Source organism: Rhinolophus sinicus, chromosome 17, assembly GCF_057876585.1.
Source record: "Rhinolophus sinicus isolate RSI-liver-muscle chromosome 17, RSI-T2T, whole genome shotgun sequence".
NCBI classification, from domain to species: Eukaryota; Metazoa; Chordata; class Mammalia; order Chiroptera; family Rhinolophidae; genus Rhinolophus; species Rhinolophus sinicus.
The window spans coordinates 149,690,859-149,715,856 of record NC_142517.1 but is presented as its reverse complement, the minus strand read 5'-3'; the positions used below and the strand labels follow the sequence as shown (position 1 = coordinate 149,715,856).

The window sequence follows — 24,998 nt, the reverse complement described above, 5'->3', positions numbered from 1 at the left end:
TGGATACAAATTTCAGTTCTTCTGTGCTTGACAGAAAATCCCCTATAGGAAACTCCCCCTTACTTGAGACTGGTGCTCTGCTTTTCCCCATCTATCCTTTCCCCTGCCTGGTTTTCTCTTCTCATAAAAGAGCACCAATAGAGATAGAGAAACTATGCCAGTGTCAAACCCCACCTTAGGATTTCTGAACAAGAGATCATCTTTGTCCTAATTCTTCTTCCCAGCAATTTATCTTTTAGGGGATAATACTGTCTTTTTGCTGGAATAACATTTTGATTTGTATCCAGTGCCAAAGTTTATCCTGATAGGTGCCCAGATCCTTTCAAATATACCCTTAAGTTATTGAAGTACTCTTTCTTCTGTGCTTTAAAACTCTAGTTGAACATAATATTCACAGTTCTGATGCTTCTATCTCAAGACTCAAGGAAAGTTTTGATTCATAAGCTGTTAGGTGTGATAATGGTAATATTTCAGAAATATCTCTCCATTTTTGAAATTATTATCAAGATAAAGTCAAAAGATGATGCCTTTCCATAAACTATCTCCAGGAGCTATTGTAAGAAACAAAATCACTATGCTAGATGAACCTTAAAATGCTCGATGTGTAATATTGGTCCCAGCACCACCCTTTTGCTAGATGTGGCCCTTTGGGTGGCTTCAGTGCCATCAAATTTGCTCTGCATCACAGCATTTTAGGAGGTTTTGTTACTGCCTGATTCCTGCAGTTCTGTGGGCTCCAAGGCAAGGGTGGTTTCAGCCTTGCTCCCAAAATGGAGATTTCAAGCAAGGCTCACGCAAAAGGAAACATATCCCTTCCTTGGTCTCGCATGTCACAGTTCTCTCCCGTTTACCCAACTCCTCCTTCAGCATTGAAATCACCTACATGGCATGACTGAGGGGTGGGGAGCATTCTCAGAAAAGTCAGCATAACTCCACTGGCCATGAGACCTTTAACCTTACCTTAGAGATGTTTTGGGGAGGAATCTATCATTTTGTGACCTCTTAGCCTCAAGTGACATTGCACCAGTAAATACCAATAGCCAACGCTTTGGCAGAACTCCCTCTCGTCCTTAGGTGACCTGGCAAATACTCAGAATTATATCCATCCTGCAGATATCCGGGGAAGAGGGGAAACAATGTGAAACAAAAGAGGGTAGGCTATCATCAACAGAAGGCAGCCCAGAAGGCTGGAGCTGTGCTGCTTCTCAGAAGACTCAAGAAGCCCAGCGCTTAAGAGGGACTCCACAGTACCTTCCCAATTCAGATCAAAGCCATTCTCTCTGTGGGAATCTGTGGGTTCTCCTGAGAGCAGTTCATCATGAAATCATAAAATCTCCTATCCAGTGTTTTTTAATCTAATAATATACTGATCTAAAGGAGTAGGAGCAGGGAAAAGGTCAACACAGAAGAATGATATAAAAGAAATTCCCAGACTTTAAACTCTGCTTCCTCCGGATTATTTGGACTTAAAAGGGCCAATGGAAAATGCCTGTGATAGGTGGGCTTCTAAGATGGGCCTTGAGGTTTCCTCCCCCCTGTGCGGTACATGTGCTGTGTAACTGCCGGGGCAGTAAGTACCATGGAGTCGGTTAGGGTATACAGTACACACAACCCTGAGCAAGGGAGATTGCCTGGGTGGGCTTCACATAATCACAAGCTCTTTAAAAGTCAAGAGTTTTCTCTCGCTGCTCATAGAAAGGATAATCAGAGATTTGAAGCACAAAAAGGACACGACCCACTATTCTCGGCTTGAAGATTGAAGGGGTCACATGCCAAGGAATGTGGGTGGCCTCTAGAAGCTAAGAGTGACCCTAGCTGGCAGCCAGAAAGGAAATAGGAACCTGTAACCTATAGTCCTATAACTATAAGGAACTGAATTCTGTACAAAACAAGAATCAGCTTGGAAGCAGATTTTTTTCTAAAGCTTCCAGGTGAGAATTCGCTTTTGTCAACACATTGATTTCAGCCTTGTGATATCATCATGAGCAGAGAGCCCAGCCACACCATGCTGGACTTCTGCCTCATAGGATTCAGAGCTAATAAATAAATATTGTTTTTAAGTTGCTAGGTTTTCGGTAATGTGTTACACAACGATTTAAAAAACCAATACAGATTTTGGTATCTGGAAATGAAATGCTGCCAAAACATATATCTAAAAATGTGGAAGTAGCTTTGGAATTGGGGAGTAGGGGAAACCTGGAAGAATTTTGAGGGGCATAGTTGAGAAAAGAATAGAATGCCTTGAACAGACAGTAGAAATATGAATGTTAGCGATGTGGCTGGCGTGGGCTCAGAAGGAAGCAATGAACATGTTATTGGAAACTGGAGTAAGGGGGATCACTGTTATGTGGTGGCAGAAAGCCTAGGGAAAACGCTCCTAAGTAATGAACTTCATATGTGATGAACTAAAAAGATTTCTAAAATATGTAAACTTTCTAGGTGATTTCAATCAATCCAATATAATGTATGCTGTTAGTATGCTGACTAACACCATTTAAGTCTCTGATTTGGACTTCTCTCTTAAACTGCAAATTCACACATCCTACTGCCTCAGATCTGATATGCCCAAATGGATTCTTGTTTTACCCTACAAACCTACTCTGGAGATAAGAGATTATTGCCAACAGCATGGCATAAAGAAAAGGTTGGGTGCACTAATACAAACCCTTTGTTATATGCTCGAAAAGATAAAAAGATCAGAATACTCAGGGCCTTTGGGAAGTTTCAGGGTAATTTTTTTTCTCAGCTACCTCACAGAAAGCCAAAAGAGAGAGGGGATTATAAGGGATTATCTCAAAAAGACCTGTGGGTGTGGCATTTGTCTAAAGGAGTGAATCCTATAAAATCTACAATGGCTCACTTGATTCTTGAGAAAGCTTTATCAGAAATATTTATTGCTCATAAAACAAAAATTTATCCCAAACACTGGCAGCTTGGACTGAAAGGGACTGAAAAAGTATGAAATGTAAGCAGACTCATGGACCCCCGGCCCCGCAAAACAAAAAATTCTAATGTCAAGAGGTAGGCTGATGAAACTACTCAGGCATCTGGCATTCCTAGTGCTTCCAGTATGGAATGCAACCCATCCACCTGGGCTCAGGAAGAGCTTCCCTTCAATTCCCACCACCTTACACATAGCATTGTGTCAGCTCCTAGTAAGACATATTGACTGTAAGACTGTGTATAATCCCAGGGGTCACTAAAGATCCAAACAGGATGATCATTCCTTTGCTTATTCAATACGTATGCACCAGTGCCTGTACTGTGGTCCACAGTACACCCAGTCCTTCATGCAATTGTATGAGGTCACCCCACGCAGACAGAAATTGCCCCTTTTCTGGTGTGTTTTTAAAAGGATGTGTTTACCTCTGCCACAAAGGTAATAAGCAATTTTTGGTTAGGTCAGTAGAAACTCTTACTAATAATACAGAAGGATTACTTTCAGCTTCAAGCTGTATGAATAAAACAAAAGGGTTAATAAAGAAAAAGTAAAAATTCAAAATGGAGTGAACACAGAGATTGCAATTAGTGCAATTAAGCATAACTACATACAGTAAATTAAATACATATGTACATATACACAGTATATACAAATGTGTATATTTGTGTTACGTGCATACAGACACATAACTACAGCGTGGCTTTGCCGCCCCTCTCAGTGGGGATTGATGAAGGCCTTAGCTTGCGGGGTTAGGATGGTGCCTTTGCCCTCACTGATGCCGAGACCTGCTCTTCCTGGTCTTACATCATCAAACATACTTTGGGCATCTGTCCTCACATTGGCTTGCACTGCTCTGATTGCTTCCCACTGTGAATGCTCTTATGCCAGTAAAGGTTATTTGTTTTGCCACATTTGATCAAAGTTTAGACCTTACAGTGTACACTTTTTGCCCTGACTCCAATAGGGTTCCTCAACTCTCGTTTTATTAACTTTTTTTCTTTTTGTTTGTGGTGTTAATTGCTATTGTGTGCGTTTGTGCATCACAGGAACTGCAGGATATGAAACTGTCCTCTGCAATTTCCTTCAAATACCTGGGGCTAATTGCCTTTCATTTCCAGTGAATGTCCTGCTGCTGCAGCGAGAGGGTGATATAGATCTTGGGCATTTAGGCAGTGGGGGAAAGGACCTTTAAAACCAGAGCACTGCCTGGAAAACATCCCTGGCAGAAAGATCCCTGAGAAATGGCCCCTCCTGGTCCAGATCCTGGTCTGTTTCTTCCAAATCCTTCTACCTCATGCTGCTCCTTCTCAACCTTGCTTAAAGTAAAGGGGTGTGTGTGTGTGTGTGTGTGAGAGAGAGAGAGAGAGAGAGAGAGAGAGAGAGAGAGAGAGAGAGAGAGAACTGGATCTCACTTAGACTAAAATGACTTAAGATATAAATATTATCAGCTTACGTAATATATCACTGAGGACTAACTGAGTTGTGGACACAAATGAAAACAATGTGGCAGTATTCAATAAGGCATTGGCATTCAGATAATCTAAAATTGGCTTACAACACTTTTTTACGTTTTCATAAAATGGAGACTATGGGATATTAGAACTCTCATAGACTCCGTGGACCCTGAAAACATGTCTTTGAACCTCTCTGAAGAGTTTGATCTCTGCTCTGACATCCACTCACCCAAATCGCTCATTGCAAACACCCTCTTTGCTGCTAGAGCTGAAGTATCCCCGTCTGGCTGAGGACCAATCAGCCAGATTGGTTGAACTACTTCCCACCCCTCAGTCTTGTGGTTCCTTCAATGACTAACTCCTAGAAATGCAATTTTGCAGTCCAAGTTTGAGAGGATGTTTTCCTTTTAATTATTGGTCCTTTTACTTGGGAACTGATGAAATACCCCAAACATGAGAGCTATAAAACCTAATATATAAATCAACTATCAGGAAATTACAATGGTCCAAAGCAGAAGAGAGTTGATGTATAATTTATGTAGAAATAATTACAAAATAAACTCAGTGTTCAGACTTTATTTTCTGAGTAGCCAATATCAATCCTCTGAATGATATTGTATGTCTACAGAAATTAGTGTAGTAGGGGAGATTAAATTATCCAAAAATCACATAACTTTCAAATATCCATAATGTTCCTTGTTTTGTCATTAAAACTTGGAAATGAACATTAACACAAGCTTCTTAATTAACTAATTCTAACCTTCTGATATGAGACTGAACATAGAGTCTACCCTCAGCATATGAGACAATAGATCCCAGAGAGGCAGATGGTAGTCCAAGAACCTCACTTTGCTGGTTTCAACTGTCTTTTAAAACTGAAATTTCCTTTGGAACTTCTTTTTTAAAAAGTAGAAAAACTGATGATGGAATCTTCCTACTCTTTATCAGGACACAGTTGTTTTTTTTTAGAAAAGTCAGATGGAGGGAAAAAATAAAAAGCCTGGATGATCAAGAGCCAGACATATTTGTTTTTCTGTGAAATGTTTCCCAATAGGCACTTTTAGAAGAAAAGTCTTAAAAATGAACTCCAGGTGTCAATTCTGGGCTATATTTTCTGGGCAGGTCTCGATGATTCATGGGGATTTAATTTAACAGACACCCATACAGTGCCTGCTAAGTACAAGTCACTGTTCTCTTCATTTCATCTTAACTACCCTAAGGGGTTCATACTAATATGATATTCATGTTCTAAATGAAGAAAGTGAGATACATAGAGCATGCATAATTTCCCCAAAGTCATATAGCCATTAAGTGGTATAGTTAGGATTTGAACTCAAGAGGGCTAACTCCATAGTTCACGATTTGAAACACTACGCTAAGCTGCCCATCACTGTGATTGCTGTTAATTTTATGATTAATCAATTTTGAGAAACCTCAGTTTCAAACTAGTTGCATGAGGGTCATTTTCATGGTTTTGGTCTTGCCCTACTTTACTCACAACTGTTGAATCGATAAGTAATTCATCGTTGTAACCCTCTTTAGTAGTATGCCTATAGAAGTATTTTATGTTCTACAGGCACACACAGTTTCACTGTGTCTGTCTCTTTACTCTTAATATTCTCTCAGGATTTCTTTCCTTGGGTTAATGAACCACTATGACTAAACACTTTACAAGAAACCAGACCATTATAGTTTGATCACACTTGAAGTGTTAAGTATGATGTGTGTTACAAATGGATTAAAAAAACCTCCTTGGTGCTGTTCTTTTGTTAAATAGACTGAAGAAACTATTAATGATTTTGATGTGATTTTCTTTTAATGTATCCACATCTTACTTCACAAGAGGAGAGCTTCCAATGTCACATCTGCCAACCTATCAGAATCTACCCATTGCCCACCTTCCTTCCTTTTACAACGCATGAGGTATCTGTGCTCCTGGCTAAAGCCAGCCCCAGCTTTATGCACTGTATCCTATTCCTTCTCTCTTATTCCAGTTCATCCCAATCTCTCTCCCACCACCATTTCCCTCTTTCCATCTAGATCTTTCCTATTAACCTACAAATAAACCATTATGCCATCTATTTAAAAAAATACTCTCCCTTGACCCCACATCCCCTCCCTTAGGCAAATCACACCATTCTATAGCATATACACAGTGTCTCTAACTGCTCTCTGGCTATTCTCACTTTGGCCATTTTGTCCCTCCACTTAGCAAAGTGGTACTCGCCATGGTCATCATTGACCTCCGCGTTGCTAATTCCAGGGGTCAGTTCTCAGTCCTTATATAGCTATTACTGTACCATTGACTATATTCCCTATGCTGTATTTTACATTCCATGACTGTATATATAGAGAGATGGTGCAAAAAAAAATGTGTACACATTTTAAGAAAGAAAAAAACTGTATTAAAATTATGCTGATGGTAACTACTTTGAGCACCTCTTGTAATCTCAGAAGTCAAACGTGACACTTGTATTCATCTTTTGTTATCAGTATATATTGAGTATTACAATTTTAATAGTTTTTTCCTTTCTTAAAACGTGTATACATATTTTGGCACCGTGTGTGTGTGTGTGTGTGTGTGTGTGTGTGTGTGTGTGTGTATCTGGTTATAGTTGACATTCAATATTATTCAATTTCAGCTTCAGGTGTACAATGCAGTGGTCAGACATCTACACAGTCTATGAAGTGATCCTCCTGAGAAGTCCAGTGCCCATCTGGCACCCTACATAATCTTTACAACATTACTGACCCTATGTTTATTGCAGGATTATTCACAATAGCCAAGCTATGGAAACAACTGAAATGCCCATCAATAGATGATTGGATAAGGAAATTGTCGTACATTTATACAATGGAGTATTACTCTGCTATAAAAAAGAATGAAATCTTACCATTTGCAACAACATGGATGAACCTAGGAAGCCATTCTTTTTGTTCTTTTGTCTCACTGGTTTCTCCTTCTCAAAAAACTTGGATGGCTTCTCCTCATCATTCTAAGTCTTGGAGGGCCCTGGGGGCTCAGTTCTCTTTGTATACTTTGCAGGCGATCTTAATCAATCCAGTGTAGTTCATGTGCCATTTATACCAACTAACGTATCTGATCTAGACTTTTCTCTTGAACTCCAAACTTACACATCCCGCTGCCTTAAATTCAATATGCCCAAAATGTATTCTTTTTTTCCCCTCCAAACCTACTCCTTCCCCCATATTCCTTTTTCTTAGCACAAGGAAACCTGTTCTCCCAGTACTCAGGCCAAACCCCTGGCTTGGTATTATTTTTGATTCTTATTTTTCCCCTGCAAATCCCATACACATACCTATTGTCATGAATAGAAGGCTCTACTTTTCCAATCAGAACAATTATAGTAACTTCTTAATCTCCTAATTAATTTCTCCGCCTCCTCCTTTTCCATTCCCACTCTCTCCCTCCATCCTATTTGCTACATAGCAGTCAGAGTAGGTTTTTAAAAGTCACATCAGATTATGTCACTCCCTGAGCTACACTCAGTATCTCTGGGAGCTCATATCCTGCCTCTTTTCCCCTCACGCGTCCTGCTTCCGCCACACCAGCCTACTTCCTCCTCCTTGAACAGCCTAGCATATGTCCCCTTGGCCTTCTGCACTGGCTGTCCCCTCTGTCTGGAATCCTTCTCTCCCAGATGTCTGCACCACTCACTCTCCTACCTCATCCAGGATCCCAATCAACTGTCTTCAGAGAGAATATTCAACCTTGATTACCAAACGTACAACAGCATCCTCCTTCCCTGTCATTGTGTCCACTTACGCTATTTTTTTCTTAGCATTTATGATCCCCCCGACATGTATCTATCTATTGACTGATTTTCTTTCCTCTTCTAGAATGGAAGCCCCATAAAAAGGGGGATACATCTGTTTCCTTTATCGTTTTCTCCCCAGTGCCTGGCAGAAGGCCCTTAATAAATATTGGTAAATGAATGAATTTAATGAACAAGCAGTACACAGCTATAGTTCGATGTTGAGGTATAGAGGAAAATGTGCCAAACTAGGGGGCCCTAACAGGGTGGCTGTCCTTGGGGAGGTTATGTAAGCTCTGTGAGATTCTGCCTCCTCAATTGTAAATGAAGTGTTTGGATTGAATGATTGCTAAAATCACCTCAGCTCTAAGAAATCATGATTGAATGACTCTGAGGCTTGATTACTCTTCACTTTTCACTCTCCCTGACACTTCAGGCTGTGAAATACAACATCGTCAGTCTATATACTTCCTTCTTAATGAATAGTGAAAAGAGAGAAATTAAACAAGATTACAGACAAATTCATTTTAGCAATATCAACATATGACATGATCATTATGTAATATTTCAATGCTCATGCTGAAAATAGACCTTACTTCTGAAGAAGACATCAGAGTTATTTTTTAATCCACCTGGCATTTCAGTTAAGAGGGAGATAACTAACGTGTTTACCCCAGTTCTTGGCTCATCATGTTCTACAGACAGAAGACTACCTCACAGCTGAAAATAGCTGTTACCAATTGAAGAAGGCAGCTCTGTTATGGAAAAATGCTCACATAAGTGACCAAATTAGAAAGCACATGAAAGAGATTCATGTTATTTACTTATACATATCGACGTCACCTACCTCCAAACAATTTATCATAAAAGGTGTTAATTCTGTTGTGTTGGATGTCTTCCCCTTGGGTCACATCTACTCTCCATTCTGCTCTGGGACCCAGGGAGTTGTCCTGTATGTCTCCCTGGCCCTCTTGCTTCTGATTGGTTTCAGTCAAAGTGGAACACTAGAGATGAGGACGAGGGAGGAGTGTGAGGCTGGGAGAGTGTTCTCCCCAGCTCTTTGCCCTGCAGAGATGTGTTAACTGGCTCTGTCCTCCCGCAAAGGTCTCAGCCCTGGTCAGGTGCCCCCCCACACACACACACCACCTCTCTGACTCTGGTCTATGGGCAGTAAAGCAGCCAGTATACTGAATGGCCTCTTGAGATTGCCCTGCATTTCAACCCTCCTTTGTCAGTTGTCCCCTTATATTCTTCTGGATTTATCCTAATTTTGAGTGTGCCATCTGTTTCCTATTAGGAATCATTAAAATAGAAAATCAGTAAGAGAATGAGAGACAAAAAATTAAGAGGATGGGAATATAGTTATGTCAGCAAACCAAGACTAAAAAGGGGTGCTGTAATTGAACATGGTTAAAGTTAAAAGGAAGCATTTAGCTCTTATTTGCTAATAATAGACAACATCTCAGCACATCAGGAGCTGGCAGCATGTATTAGGGGAGGGAGACAAACCACCCAGTGGATAGCATTTTCAGTAGAAGTTTTACAGAGAAGTTTAAGTCAATCTTCATTTGATATTGCATCAACCTTTATGAGGCCTATGGCATAAAATTAAATCATAGTTCTGTGAAACTTTTCTATAGAAAGTGAAAGTGATGCCTCATACAACGTGATAAAAAGTGAAAACGTTATATACAGGGATATAGAGTATTCTTGTCATCTGCCTTGATACAGTAATAGAGTTTGGAAATTTCAGGACTCAGTAAGAGTCATGTCCCTTAGCTGTTCCTTCTAAATACTGATTTTTCTTGGCCAGACTTTTAAAAAATATACTTTTGTAATTATAAAAATATTTTATGTCCATTGTAGATAGTTTGGAAAATACAAACCAGCATTCAAATTACAATAAAAGTTACCCCAAATCCTAAAACATTACCAAAAGGAAATTATTAGCAATGACCTCATGTTCCTTTTTCTACACACAGGCACTTGAGCGTAACAAGAACCATACCACATACATTATTTTTAACCTGATTTTTTTCAACTTATCAATGTATCTGACATATTTCTCCCTGTTTTACTACCACATAATTTTTAGTGTTTGCATAGGGTCTCATTGTGTTAAATATTGCATTTAACCAATTTCTTATTTTTGGGTGTTATGTTATTTCCAGTTGTTTACCATTTTAAAGCTGTAATGAACATACCTATATATAAATTTTTGCATATGTCCCTGGCTATTAATTCTTAATTTTTACTTCTTAATTCTTAAGACTGCCGCTAGTTATTTTCTCATTTATTCTTCAGAAAGAGTATGACAACTTACCCTCTTACCAGTGGTGGATGTGCTTGTTTATCAGGTTGGATACAGGTGGGGCGGCAAAAAAGTGTTCAAGTTTAGGACACTGGTACGCAGCTGAAATACAAATAGTCTGAATTGTGCACTGAAAGGAGAGACATTCAATTCCAATAACCAGGCAGGATGGTGAAAAAATTGACTTTTTATTTTGAAAACCAGAAACCTAGCTTTGATTTCTTACCTATGTAGAGAGTTTTCTCATCTTTGCCCTTAAAGAATTTCTTGCAAAGTAACTCTTCTGGAGGTAAATTTTTATTCAGAAGCTTCAGCAAGACCTGGGTTGAAGCCCATAGATATGTCTATGCCACAAAGTATAGAAGAGATAACGTTGGTTGTAAGTTTTTCAGGGTGGAAGTGACTATGTCCATCTTTAGCACAAAAAACCTTTAATCAGCCTCCAGGGACCATTTGACTTAGAGAAGTACCATGTCCCAGTGCTCTGTTGGGATTAAATGCACCTCCACACCCCACATGACTAAATGACCTGGCCCACTGATGGTCTGTGGTCTATCATGGTTATATATCTGAATGTTTTATTAATAGTTTTGGATTTATATGAGTTGACATAAGAACAGTATTGTGTGCAATGTTGTTTTTCCATATTGTTTTTCACTAGATTCGTTTAGCAAATGTATATCTTGCACTTCTCACTTGCAAGGTATGATATTAGATACAAACAAATACGACAGTATAAGGCATATTCCTTACCTTCCAGAAGTTCACACAAATATGTGCAAAATTATGTGGAAAAATATACATGATTGTCAAACTGATTGTATAGAAAGAAGAGTCATACTTCAATTGGTGGTGATTTTATGTGATCTAAATGAAACAAATGGAGAAATTTCGAGTAAAAAAATAGTTTTTTTTGTTAAGAAGTCCTGTTATGTTTCTATATGTAACAACATCACTTTTTTTGTGGGAGGGTATTTATTCCAGGCCAAAAGTAGAAAAGAGATCTATAAAATGCAAAAAATTTAGCTAAGAAGCTAGAAAATAAAGTAAAAACTGCTTTATCTCAATGGTTTTTTGAGGAAAGGAACTGGATATTTTGAACTTCGTATTTCATACATTTGGTGTATCTGGTTAAGAATTATGACCTCTTTTTGAATAAGCCATTACAGACTTTGCAGTAGTGACCTGGGAGCAAGCCACAGAAGTCTATTTGTTCAAAGATTCAACATCTCACAGATTACTTGAAATCAGAGACCAAACTATCATCCTACTATAATGCTTTAGTACTAACTTCCTGTTGTCTACATATGAATAAGAAATTCTTATTTCATGCTGAACTTTATATTTCTCGGACTAAAGGAGTAAAAAACTATAATGTGATAGTTGTATAATAAGAGTCAAGGTTTTTAAAAATTTAATTCCGGGATATAAGAGTGATCTTAAACCCTCTGAAAAGATAGCATAGCATTCTTTTAGAGCGCTCTCCATAAATCTATATAAAGAATAGTTTCTTCTGTTTACTTGCACTTTTACTTCTTAACTTTACCAAAATGAGTAAAATGTGGAACTATGAAAAAAGAACATTCAATACGAATCAGAGGTAATAAGCGATGTGGAATAATGAAGGCCTGTCTCAGTTTTCAGAAAAGCAAGCTTTTTCTAGAAAACTCATCTGGAAGTCAAGAGACATGCTTTAAATGTAACTCTTCTCATTTGCACTAACTTCCTGATTCCCCTATCCAGGATCACCCAAAAATTTTACAAAGCAGTGTATTTAAAATCTGTCTCAACAAATGCCCCAAAGGGCTAGTTAAATACATTAATACTTAACTTTAATTTGAGGCTTGCAAAGCCAATAATTCTTGACACACACTTCCTGTTTCTATTAATTGATGAAAAGTGAGTGGAACTGTCCTTAGGGAAGTGCTTGGTTCATACTTTACCACCCTTCAAATAAAACTGCTGGCCTGGTTCCCATCTACAACTTTGTTATTCTCAGACCAGAGACCAGAAGAAGCTTCCACGCAACTAATGATGATTAATTAATCCCTATTATGTGTCAGACATGATACAAGGTACGAGAGATACATAGATGAATAACGCAGATCAATATGGAAAGTGCTATGCTAAGGATACATAAATAGTGCCTTAAAAAGTATACCTAGCTATGTGTAGAGGAGAGAGAGAGGAAGGAAGGCTGAGAAAGCAATGCTAAACTTGAATCTTAAAAGATGGCCAGGAGGGATTTAGCAGGCAACAAGGGAGAACGTGCCAGGCATGTAGTAAATGCTCAGATAGATCAGTAACGATCCAGTGGCAGAGCCTCGTGGAAAAGAATCACGGAATACAAGACATGACAAAGAGTGGAGGGAATAAACCTTAATCAAAGGTCAGAGGTGGGCCAAGGATGGAGCTGACATTTTCCCTGGAGGGTTCAGAGGAAGATTCAAAGAGAAAAATGGCATTTGTACTGGCAAGTAGAGGGTGGAAATCAAGTAATTCTAGTGAGAAAACTGTGCAAAGGCAGGTAAGCATGCAAGTACATGGCCACCTTCTCTCCTCTATTTTATATTCTCACCCTAGAGATCTCATCTAGTCCTGTGGCAGCAAATACCATTTTCAGTGGATGCAGCCTTTATTTAGGTTTGAGTCCAGCTCTACCTTCTCCCTTGAGCCACTCATCTGTACCGCCAGATGTTTACATAGAATCTCCACTTACAGGTCTTACAGTTATGTCAACGGCTTAATGATCAATATTCAGCACCTCAGTGTCTTTCTTTTCCAAAACTGTTATTCTTCCAACCTCCCATCTCAGTTATTGGTGCCATCATCCAATCTGTTGCTCTAGTAAAACCCTAGGATTCACCCTTGGTTGCCTTTTCCTTCAGCTTCCATATGCAACCCGTCAATGAGCACTCTGACTCCACTTAAAATCACAGCTCATATCTGAGCACTTCAGCCCCTGAGTCCGAATGATCATTTTTGTCTTAGTCTTCCATCTGATCTCCTTGTTTCTCCTTTGGTCAACTACTGTTCATTCTTCACCCAATAGCCAGAGCTATCTTTTTAAAAATGTAAGCCAGATCATGTCACGCCTTGCTTTAAACACTTCAATAGCTTATCCTTGTTTCTAGAACTAAATCCTTGCCTAATAATCTGACCCACATCTAGCTTGTCAATCTCCCCTCCAGTTTTAACTCACACCACCTGCTCCAGCTGTACTGGCTTCTACCCAGTTCTGAACATGTGCAAGGTCTTTCTCACTCAATGCTATTGCACCCAAAACTCCCACTTCCTGCTGTGGGAAGATCTCCCTTCTTTTCTTCCCATTGTTGTCTCATTTGTCTTTCAAGTTTTGATCCAAATGTCATTTTAAAAATATGTCTTCAAATAGCTCTACCCACATTTTTCTAAATAATGATCATACTTATTTCCTTCTTCGAACTTAACTTGTGATAGTCTATTCATTCATTTGTTATTATCACTCTCTCTTTCTAGAAAGTCCCACCTCAGTGGGGCAGCAGCCATATGCCAAGTGCATAGTACAGTATCTGGTTTAAGGCCTGTGCTCAATAAATATTTGTTGAAAAAATGAATGCCAAAGTCAATGATGTCTTAAGACTTTAGATAAGCATTGATAGAATCAAATACACAGAGACATTACGTAAAATAAGGATTAGAAAGGGTCACTTGGTTTGATCATTTGGTGAAAGTAGTAGATTTGGAGTGGAAGGCAGAGGTATGAGTGCCATGAGTGAGGAATAAGATAGGAGATGTCAAAGGGGAGAACAGCAAGTATTTTAAGATGCCTGATTGAAAAGGGAACAATGAAGGGTGTGGTGCTACTCTCTTGGGTATAAAGAAAGCTCTTTCTAGATTTTTGTTAATGGGTGAGATTCGTATATATTTCCCTGTGAGGAAAAGGAAGGAACAAAGACCAAGAAACTGAAAGTACAGGAGGGAGAGGAGTAGATGATGGAGTGAGGTTATGGAGAAGATGAAATTGAATTGGGGAATAGGATTTGGAACCCAGGTGAGGGATAAATCTTGGATAGAAGGAAGGACACCTCTTCCTCTGAGGGGCAGGACATCTTTTAGAGTCTTCATTTTGGCTGGTAAAAGTGAAGAAGTAGAGGTTGACATGGAGTTTAACTTAGTGAACAAGTTTTGGAATGTCACCCAGAGGCACTGACCAGGAATTCATAAAAGGAATGCTGATTGTCAATGAAGAATCAGTGAAAATCATAAATTTAGCACCAGTTTCTACAGTTGTGTAATTTATTTGTCAATCAAATGTTTATTAGGTATATGCTACGTTCTAGATACTTTCCTTGCTATCAGTAGTGCCAAGGTAAATAAAACACAGCTTTTGCTATATAGTGGGGGAGAGAAACAAGTATACTAATTAACAAAGCCTTATGATGTGCTGTACTAGAGGAATAAAATTATATGACCAGAACAAGGAGGAGGAGGAGGAGGGAGGGGGGTAGTTTCTAGTCATAAAATTGATGCATATAATTGAAGATTTCAGGATTGGAACTGCTCTTGTTGATAACAAAATCTTAGAGGAGGAGGTAGCTGCCTGGAATGGAGGAGGTCATGGAACTGTGAGATTTGCAGGTTGGAGGGACATTCAGACAGATGCTGAAGTTGCCTAGGAAGGCGGAAGGAGTTGTTTTGGACAGCTCCTCTGTGACTCACGTATCTGAACTCTTGATGAATATTTGAGAGTGACCTGGAAACTCACATATGCCAGTGATAAGGATAAGTAGAGGGTGACATAATCAGATAGTAGAAACATCCAAGGAAGAAGTCATTGTACACGAGAGGGATGTCATCGTGGTCTGAAAGGAGCAGTTAACAGAGGAAAATGCCCAAACCATTTCACAGCCTCTTGGCATGTGAGGCATCAGAAGATAAGCATCCTTCATTGCTCAAGAGAATTTTGGTCAAAACCATGGAATAGTGTTCTGAAGGTTGAAGGTGTAGAGGATTTCATGTAGGATTAAACAGAGGTTTCAGAGACTCCAGTAGAAAGTACTGGGAAGGAGTAAATCATGGAAGAGCGAGAGTGAGAGCGAGAACGAGAGAGAGAGATTGAGACTGACTCACAGTGTAGCAATAGCTGAGGATACCAGAGAATCAAGAATAGAATTAATTGGTCCTGAGATGCCAAAAAGTCTGAGGTGTGACACAATTCTAGGGCCTGCACAGGATAGCATACCAAGTGGTGTCAACAATCTGAGGGGTAGGTCCGCTTGTAGTTAAGGGATTGTCCGCAAAAGGACCACTGGTTTCACCCCAAGACTGATGCTGGGAGCAAGCAAACATTAATGGTCTGTTGGAACCCAGAGAAAAATGCTGTTTAATCTAATATCTGTTCTTTTTCAAAACTTAGTTTTGAAGTAGTTTTATTTTCTCTGATTATGAAAGAGGTAAATATTCATTGCAAACAAAAAGGTAACACAGACAAGTATATAGAATAAAAGAAAGATTACTTAGAAATTCCAGAGAGAGATCATGGAATCACAGTTAACATTTCCATATGGCACTAATACAACTGTGAAATGCACCGTACTTGTCAGAGTTTCCTTTCTCTCCGTCTCCTATCCTCTTTCACCCCCGTCTTTGGTGCTGCTACCTTTCTGGCTTCATCTCTGTTCTCCAGATTCAGCTCTCAGTCATGTCTACATGTCACCTTACCTTGAGCTGTTCCAGGTATTAATTGAGCATTGAACAGATGTCACCATTGTGGTTGCTGGGTTACCCGCCCTGCTGCAGACTTGCTGTGGCTGTGGCCCTGGCGCTCTGGATACTTCTTTTCGTCCCCCCAGCAGTCAGAGACTGTGTTTCTAGGGCAAGTCTGGAAACCACTTAGCTTTTCATATTCACTTCGGAATAGAGAAAACGCTACATTGGAGATGAGGCAAACCCATCCTCCACACGTGTTCTTTTTTTTTTTATTTTTTATTAAATTTATTGAGGTGACAATTGTTAGTAAAATTACATAGATTTCAGGTGTACAATTCTGTATTACATCATCCATAAATCCCATTGTGTGTTCATCACCCAGAGTCAGTTCTCCTTCCATCACCATATATTTGATCCCCCTTACCCTCATCTCCCACCCCCCACCCCCACCCCCCCTTACCCTCTGGCAACCACCAAACCATTGTCTGTGTCTATGAGTTTCTGTTTCTCATTTGTTTGTCTTGTTCTTTTGTTGCTCAGGCGGTTAGAGCTCCACACATGTTCTTACACTCTGGGGGTAGTCACTCAATATTGTTCACCTTTGAGGTACTCTGTGTTTTTACCAACGAAAGCCAGTCCCTTGACCCAGACACAACATGGCAGACTAGAGTGGTGAATGGGCCTCTGTCCAATAAACATTAACTTCAGTTGCCCCAGCATAAGGAGAACCCTGAATAATGGTTTCAGCCCCCTGAAAATAACATGTTTGTACTTCCGGTTTTCTCATTTTGCCTCCAGAGAAGGAAAGTAAAACAGGCCTAGGAGGAACAATGCTTTCACCTTTTCAGCTTAATAAATTTGTCCTTTACTTTACCACGTAAGTCAGAACTACTATATATCACAACCCTGCTAATTTTTTTTTCTTCCTTCCTCCCACCTATCTCCTGCCACTTCCCCAGAAGCATAAAACTTTCAACATCTGCTGTCCATTAGCATAAATAAACTCATGCTTTTAAAGTAAAAATAGGTTTAATGCTATATTTGTTAAAGACCGCATTACCATAAAAGGATAAAAATATTGTTGAATAATGATAGATCATTTACTTTAGAGACAATAACATGCTTTTATTGTGATTCCCTGAAAGTTGATTATTTTAGCCATAGATTAAAACCTTAGGTCTCAGCACAAGTTACATTTCCACTTCAGAAATTGTCAAACCATGCAATTTCTCAGGATGTGCACCTTTGTGTTTTAATTTATTTTTTCTGTTGCCAATACACTGTAGGCAGATCTAAAAAATGAAAGAGATGAAATGCCATTTAAATTCAATCTTTGCTATATAAACCAAAGGGTAATACCCTTTCTCCTTGTTTTTATACATCTGGTGTTAATTTGAGTTTTATGTAATATTTATACAATAGATAAGAAAGTACCGGGCCAAAAAAGAACAGAAGTGGCAAGAAATGGAAATGAGAGATCTTCGGCGTCTAGAAGAACTGAAGAAATTAATGGCTGAACAGTCAGTAAAAGACAGAGAAAGGTGAAAGACAACTTTCAAATTGTGCGGTGATGGGGGTGTGAATGGAGTCTTCCATAATGTGCTGTGATAAAAAACGTCAGAGGGAAATTTTCATACTTAATATCTCCTTATAGTACTTATATCCACAAATGGATAAAATGATACTTATAATGTATTTTAAACTCTGATATTCATACATGAATCTCTAGGTTTTCATTTTGTTCCTTAGTTAGCTTCCTAGATAAAACTCTCACAGAGGATTTCACAGTATTTGATTGCTCACTGTGTGCATGAAATGATACTGTCTGCTGCTATGACTCAATATTTTGACCTAGAAAGAGGAAACCATTATTCAGATGAGAAGGGAGACCCATTTACTAGGAGTGAGGCGGGGGGAGACGAGACACAATTACACTGTGCCATATGGTATTCGTTCTAGCATACTTAAGATATAACCTATATAGGAAAAGAACCCTGAATTTCCTAGAATAATGTAATTTGAGAGCTGCAAAGAACATTTAAGATCAACTAACCCAGTCTCCTCATTTTATGAATGAGTATACTGAAAAATTAAAATATTTTCCCCAGGTTCCTGTCTCAATCAGGGTCTGTGAGGGGGCAGAGACAACATAGTAATTTGAATATGAAAAGCTTAAGATAAGAATAATCTCTGTTACCTAACGAGATAAAGAGAACTTGGAAAAACACCCCAAGGATGTCGGAGGGTTCCCCTGGATAAAACAGATTTGGAAGTGGGGCTCCCTCTCCGTGGTGGGGATTCAGACCCTGTTGTAGAAGGTGTGGTTTCGGCCCACTGCATGGGGGAGACATTTTTGGACACACTCAACCAGAACTCGTTCACAGTCACCGGGCAAGCAGGAAATACCCTACTTGGGTGCAGGAGGCCAAAATTGGAAGCCAACCATTGGTATGTTGGAAAGACTCAGTGGGATTCTGACCATGGAAGTGCCTCTGAAATTTGATGAGAAACTGATTATGGGGTGACATTGGGACTCCAAGGGCACGAGCACCACTGGGCATCTCCCACACATGCTGCTGGCAGCCACATTGCAGGAACAAGAAGGGGTAAAAGCTGGAACCAGGAAGGAAAGCTGCTTCCTCCTTCAGTGTCCCTCCACCACTCTTTTCTGACATAGATTAACACAGTGCCAGCTGCAAGGGAGAAATAATTACAGGGTCCAGCTCTGTTTCCATAGAGCAAACAATGAAGGGCGGATTTGGAGCTGAGCGACTGTAAATCGGTAACTGGCAGTTATCTAGTTTAGCTAGCTCCTGAGTGGATTTTCACAAAAGATGCCTTAAGGATCTCTTCATTTCATAACAGAAGTCACAGTAAGTTTTCTTTACAGTTAGTCAATGTAAAAAAAATTGCCCCAAACTCTGTACTTCCTGTTCGATTTTGCTGTGAACTTAAAACTACTCTAAAAGTGAAGTCTATTTTAAAAATTGCCCCTTGGACTTACAAATAACTTTGGAGGACATAACTATTTTATACAATGAGGTTCACTTGTATCTAGGAAGCTTTGTGGCCTGTGGAACAGCTATCTCAAACTCCAGCCACAAGCTTGCAGAGAGAATCTGGAGTTCCACATAGATGCCAGGCAATTCCTAAAGATCTGCTGGGCGAAATTCACATTATTTTCCAGTTGTCTCAAGATTTTAGAGTTGAGTTTAATCTACTGTGGAGAACACTGAGAATATATCAAAGCAGAGGTCAAGGCTAAGAGTAGTGAAACAGCCAGTGAGCAACCAGTTAAGGCAAGCACAAAGCAAGATGTAAGAGGAAACCAGAAGACAGGCCATGCCATGGGTCAGAGGCAAAAGCCTACAAACAGCTAAATACTAAAGGGCAAGGCAAAGGTGAGTGTCAAAAGGCTGGTTGGATAAGTCTGAAGCTATGCTGGGGAAGCGAAAGCAAGCCACAGGAATTAGAGGGGGCGGAAAAACAGAACAGATGTGAGGTCCGGAGACATGCTTCTAATAGAATCTCTCCTCATAGCCAGGGAGTTTCTTTGATTACAGAGCCATTTCAGTCTTTTGCTTCCTGTCCCAATAATTATCAAGATTAGCTGACTCAGAACTCCAGTCGAAAAGAAGGAAAGAAAAATCAGATTAATCTGCATTACATAACAGGATAAAAAAAGGCAATAGCACAGTGAAAAAGATTACTAAGCACTAGGAATGGGGAGACCAGGATTTCAGTCTTAAATCTTCCTTGAATAGTGTATGACTTGGGGGAAGTCATTCATTTAACCTTTACAAGGCTCTGTTTCGTCCTTTGTAAAATTGAACTGGGTGACTTCTGTGGGCTAAGTGAGCGATCAACTTTTAAGGGTCTATGATCTGTAGGATTAATTCACGTGAAATGTTGTAGATTTGGGTAATTATGAATCCAATGCTTGCATGACAATGGGAAATCAGTGAGAAAGGCAATTAAAATATCAAGATAATACATCAGGAAATAATTCTCAGAAATTTTTGGATAATGTATATAAAGGCATAGTCCTCATTCTGTGATTTAGGAACATAAAGTTCAACATGTAAAAATTGCTGGTAGCTTTTGCTTCTGAGAAGAAGCAAAAGTTGTGTTATTTTGTAACCATTCTGACACTAAGAAATTGATTGATTGATTAAAATGTTTTTTTTCTCTACTACTGAAAGAAATACAATTCACAAATCTCCTGTTTGATATAATTGTGGGCACATTTTTCTCATATCAGAATAAGAAGGTTTGAAACAGTTCCTAGATCTATTAAAAACAAACACACACACATAGCCTTGAGGGTTTGGAAACTTCTGTTGTTTATTTCCTTTTTCGTTTTCCAGTTTTTTGTTTTTTTCCAATTGTAAGATAAAATTTCTTGAAAAACAACATTCATACATTAGCACATATATTAGATTGAACAATAAGAAAATTACACTTTTGTGGGTCAAAAATGGTTAAGTGTTGGCAATTTCATGTGGTTCAACATAATTTTAAAAAAGCAATTCATTTTCTTTATTAATGATATTTCTTGTCTCAATCTATTACAATATGTCTTTTGCCCTTATCATTTTATTGAAATTGTTTTTGCCAAAGTGTCCACTACCTGATGCCCTATTTTGATTTCTCAACATGCCATAGAGGTTAAGGGGGAAGGCTCTAGATCAGGTTGTCGACACTAGAATCCTGGTTCTATCCTTTATAGCTGTGTAAACTTGAGTAAGTTATTTAATTTGTCTGAACTTCACTTTCTTCATATATACAATGAGGCCATAAATAGTATCTACTCCATAGAATTGTTGCACAGAATGAGTGAAATATTGAATTAACATCCTGACTGTCTGAAGCATAGTAAATTTTCATTAAATATAAGTAATTACTATCAACTGACTTTTTAAAACATGAGATACCTTCTAGCGTAATTTTTTCTCAAAATATTTCAGCATTTTATATATTTTAGATAAACCATGTAATATGAGGACAGTCTTATAAAAAAAATAAAACATTAAGGTTAAAGCAAAGTGATCCTTGATCACTGCCTTCATACAATCTCTTCTCTAGAAATTATTGGTGTTATTGGTTGTTTAATACATATATGTACATACTACCGTGTTTCCCCCAAAATAAGACCGGGTCTTATGTTAAGGTTTGCTCTGAAAGATGCATTAGGGCTCATGTTCAGGGAATGTCATCCTGAAAATATTGCTAGGGCTTATTTTCCGGTTAGGTCTTGTTTTCGGGGAAACACGACACCTACATATACCTACATAAAAAATGAGTTCAAGAATAACAACAACAAAACAATACATTTTATAACAACATGTCATTGATTAGCTCTAGCTACCGTAGTGGCTGACTTAAATGACAGAAATGTATTTTCTCACAGTTCTGGGGGCTACAAGTCCAAGATCCAGTTGACAGCATGATTGGCTTCTGGTGAGAAGCTTATATTCCTGGCTTATAGACAGCTGCCTTCTCGCTTTGTGCTCAGAGAGTGAGGAGAGAGACACAGCTAGCTCTTTGATGCCTCTTCTTATAAGGGCACTCATCCCATCCTGAGGACCCCGTCGTCATGACCTCACCTAATCCTAAGTATTTCCCAAAGACTCATCTGCAAATACCATCACGTTGGGGGTTAGGACTTTATCATATGAATTTTGAAGGGACACATTCAGTTTATAGCAACCATTGGTGTCAAAAAAAAAGCACTTATATACATACAAATTATCTATTAACTACTATTTATTGGTTGCTGGTTATTGGTATATAAAGTTTTTGTACTGATTAGAAAATGTGCCTCCTTCTGGTGGCAAAGTGCAGAGTGCCCCTACTAGAAGTAGATAAATTAGACAAAGAAAAGATTCCCCTTCTGGACCACCCTGCACAGCTTGACAAGTGAGGCAAAGCTAGGCGTCATTCCCCATTTATACTCGTGGCTGGGCATCACTTTTGCAAAGTAAAAACTTCAAAATAATACATGGTATCCCTGCAAACAGACCTACCTAATTCTTTTAAAATACTACATATTATCCATGTTTTGTCTATAATTTAGCCATCGGGGATTTGTTTTCATGAATGATAGGAGCTAAGTGTCTGATTTTCATTTTTAGATCTCAATTGATAGTCTTCTATCTCAACACGAATTATTTGCTGATTCATTCTTACTTACTGATTTGAAATGCCACTTTTATTATATGTTACACTTCTAAGTATGCTTCTCTATCCATATAGACTCTTCATTAGATTAAATAGAAACTGATCTTTATTTATATTTCTGCATGGATAACATGCTGTTTTAATTATTCTGTTTGCTATCTCATAGAACAAGTATTCACTCACTGTTCTTTTCAAAAATATCTTAGTTATTATTATGTCAAATTTCATTTTAAAAATCCTGTTGATTTTTTGCACTGAAATTTTGTTAAAGAGAGCTGATGATATAACAAATTTAGTCTCCAATCTAGGATTATGCTTCCAGAATAGCTCTTCAGTTCAAGCCTTCTCGTAGGTTCTTCACAAAATTTCACAGTGGGTGTAGGTGTGTGTGTGTGTGTGTGTGTGTGTGTGTGTGGTGAGGGCTTGGAAATCATTTTGGAATAAGTAAAAGCTGGTGAGCAAGAAGCTGATTATAAATTTTCTTTAGTAGCTATGTGAGAAAACTGTCTGAACCAGGAAGTAGCAGTGGGGATGCAGACATCACAGGAGTTTAGGAAGCATTTAGATTAGGTAAAATATGGTGTCTCATTTCATTAGGGATGGAGTTTGAGGGAAGACAGAGAAAGAAGCACGATCCTGAACATTATTGAGCTCTTTCTGTTCTCTTGGGTTGAAATCTTTAGTTATTTTGCTTTCAATCTCTTTTATTTTTGAATAAATTCATTTGGCTAGAGCTTTTGTGGGTTTTTTGGTTGTTTTTTGTTGTTGTTGTTTTTTCCCTGTATATCTTTGACCACATTCTATATAGTTTGAAATGTGTTTTTATTTAATTTCCAAATGTTTACACTTCATTTTTGATGCCCTAACAATAAATTGGCAGATATTTGAGTGCTTGCCAAAGGCAAGGTTGCTGATAGTTTTACATTTCTCTTACTTCTCTACTTCCTGTGTCATTTCATAAAAACGTGCAAAAATTCAGCATGCTTATGGGAACCTACTAACACTGCTACCTTTAACAGTAATAAAAACCTCTTTATTGAAGAATAACTCATATATCATTAATTCCCATTTTAAGTGTACAATTAAATAATTTTTGGTAAACTTATATCATTATAAACCCATTGTTATAGTCCAGCTTTAGATCATTTATATCACCCCAAAAAACTCTCTTATGCCCATTTGCACTAATTCCCAATCCCGCTCCCAGCTCCAATGACCACTGATCTATTTCTGTTTCAATTGATTTGCCTTTTCTGGACATTTTATATAAATGAGATACATCTGGATTCTTTCTCTTAGCATAAAGCTTTTGAGGCTCATCCATGTTGTGGCATATATCATTAGTTTTTTCCTTTTTATTACTGAATAGTATTTCACTTCAGCATTACTTTAAAATTTTATTTTGCAAGGCAATATAGTTTTGCTCTTGCTGGTTAGAGATTAATATTAATGTGGGCAAGGTGATAAAAAAAAAGAGGTTAAAATGTATATAAAGTATGATATCAATTCCACAAAAGGCTTTCATTTGTACCAGGGTCAAATATTCACTCACACCACTCCCAAATATGTAAAGAATAGTAACTGATCTCAATTATTTTATGGGCCCCCTTCCTGCAGGGTACTGAAGAAAGATGGAAACATTTCAACTAAAAGTATCTCAAGCTCCTTTACTTCAGAACGGTTTCGTTTTTTATTTTCCCTTTCTCTTTGGGGGTCAAGTATAAATTCTAATCTCTGCTGGAGGTCAGGCAACCTCCTCCAGGGGGATGGCTGGTCAGCCTGCAGGTTCTGACGTCCCTCGGCCCTCATCACCCTCTGCAATTTCACCTCCCCCCTCCGCCTCCCTAGGGTATAAGGCAGTGCCAGCCAATAGAAATATGTGAATACCACACGTAATTTAACATTTTCTAGTCGCCACATCACAAGACGTAAAAGGTAGCAGGTGGAATTGACTTTAATAATACATTTTATTTAACCCAATATATCCAGCAACATTATCATTTCAATATGGTATCAATATAAAATTATAAATGATATATTTTGCATTCTGTTTTTTGATGAAGTCCTTGAAATCTGTACATTTCACACGTTCAGCACATTGCAATTTAGAGTAGTCACACTCAAATACCATCCTGTGGTTAGTAGATACCATATTGGCCAGTGGAGGTGGACAGGGAAGCTCAGCCGACTCTCGGCAACAAAGGGTGAGTGGCTGCTCTACCTGCAGATCCTGACTCCCTTATAGAATTAATGTCATAATTTCTATAAATTTTGAGGCTCGCACTCCCCCTCATCTTGCACTTTCAGAGTCTTCACTACCCTTGCCAGGAAGTCCTTAGTATCTCTTGTCTCTGGGAATGGCCTTGGTCCTTATGCAATCCACTGGTACCGTAACTGGGCTCACTGAGCCTCAGGGTGTAGGCCAGTATAGGCTGCTGCTGACCGCACACCCTGCCATTGCTTCTGGTGCTGTGGTGCCCTCCTCCAGGTCTTGCCAGTTCTGGTTTTCCAGCACATGGCTCATGCTTCCAGTAAGACCTTGTGCAAGCCATGAGAAACAAATGTTTTCTCATGTAGTGTCTAAACACCCCACTCTGCTCCTGTGCTATTCTGGGCAGGATGCCATGTGGAATGCAGGGCCTTCC

General features: G+C 38.8%; 1 protein-coding gene across 9 annotated transcripts in view; it reads left to right on the top strand.

Moving 5' to 3' along the window:
* Window positions 1-24,998, top strand: part of CCDC148 (coiled-coil domain containing 148) — a 259,617-nt gene that overhangs the window by 150,760 nt on the left and 83,859 nt on the right. For all 9 annotated transcript variants that reach the window (XM_088794553.1, XM_019727195.3, XM_074336739.2 and 6 more), the window contains one exon: window positions 17,596-17,714. In XM_088794553.1, coding sequence (XP_088650679.1) covers window positions 17,596-17,714 — 119 coding nt within the window. The remainder of the gene's footprint in view (window positions 1-17,595; window positions 17,715-24,998) is intronic.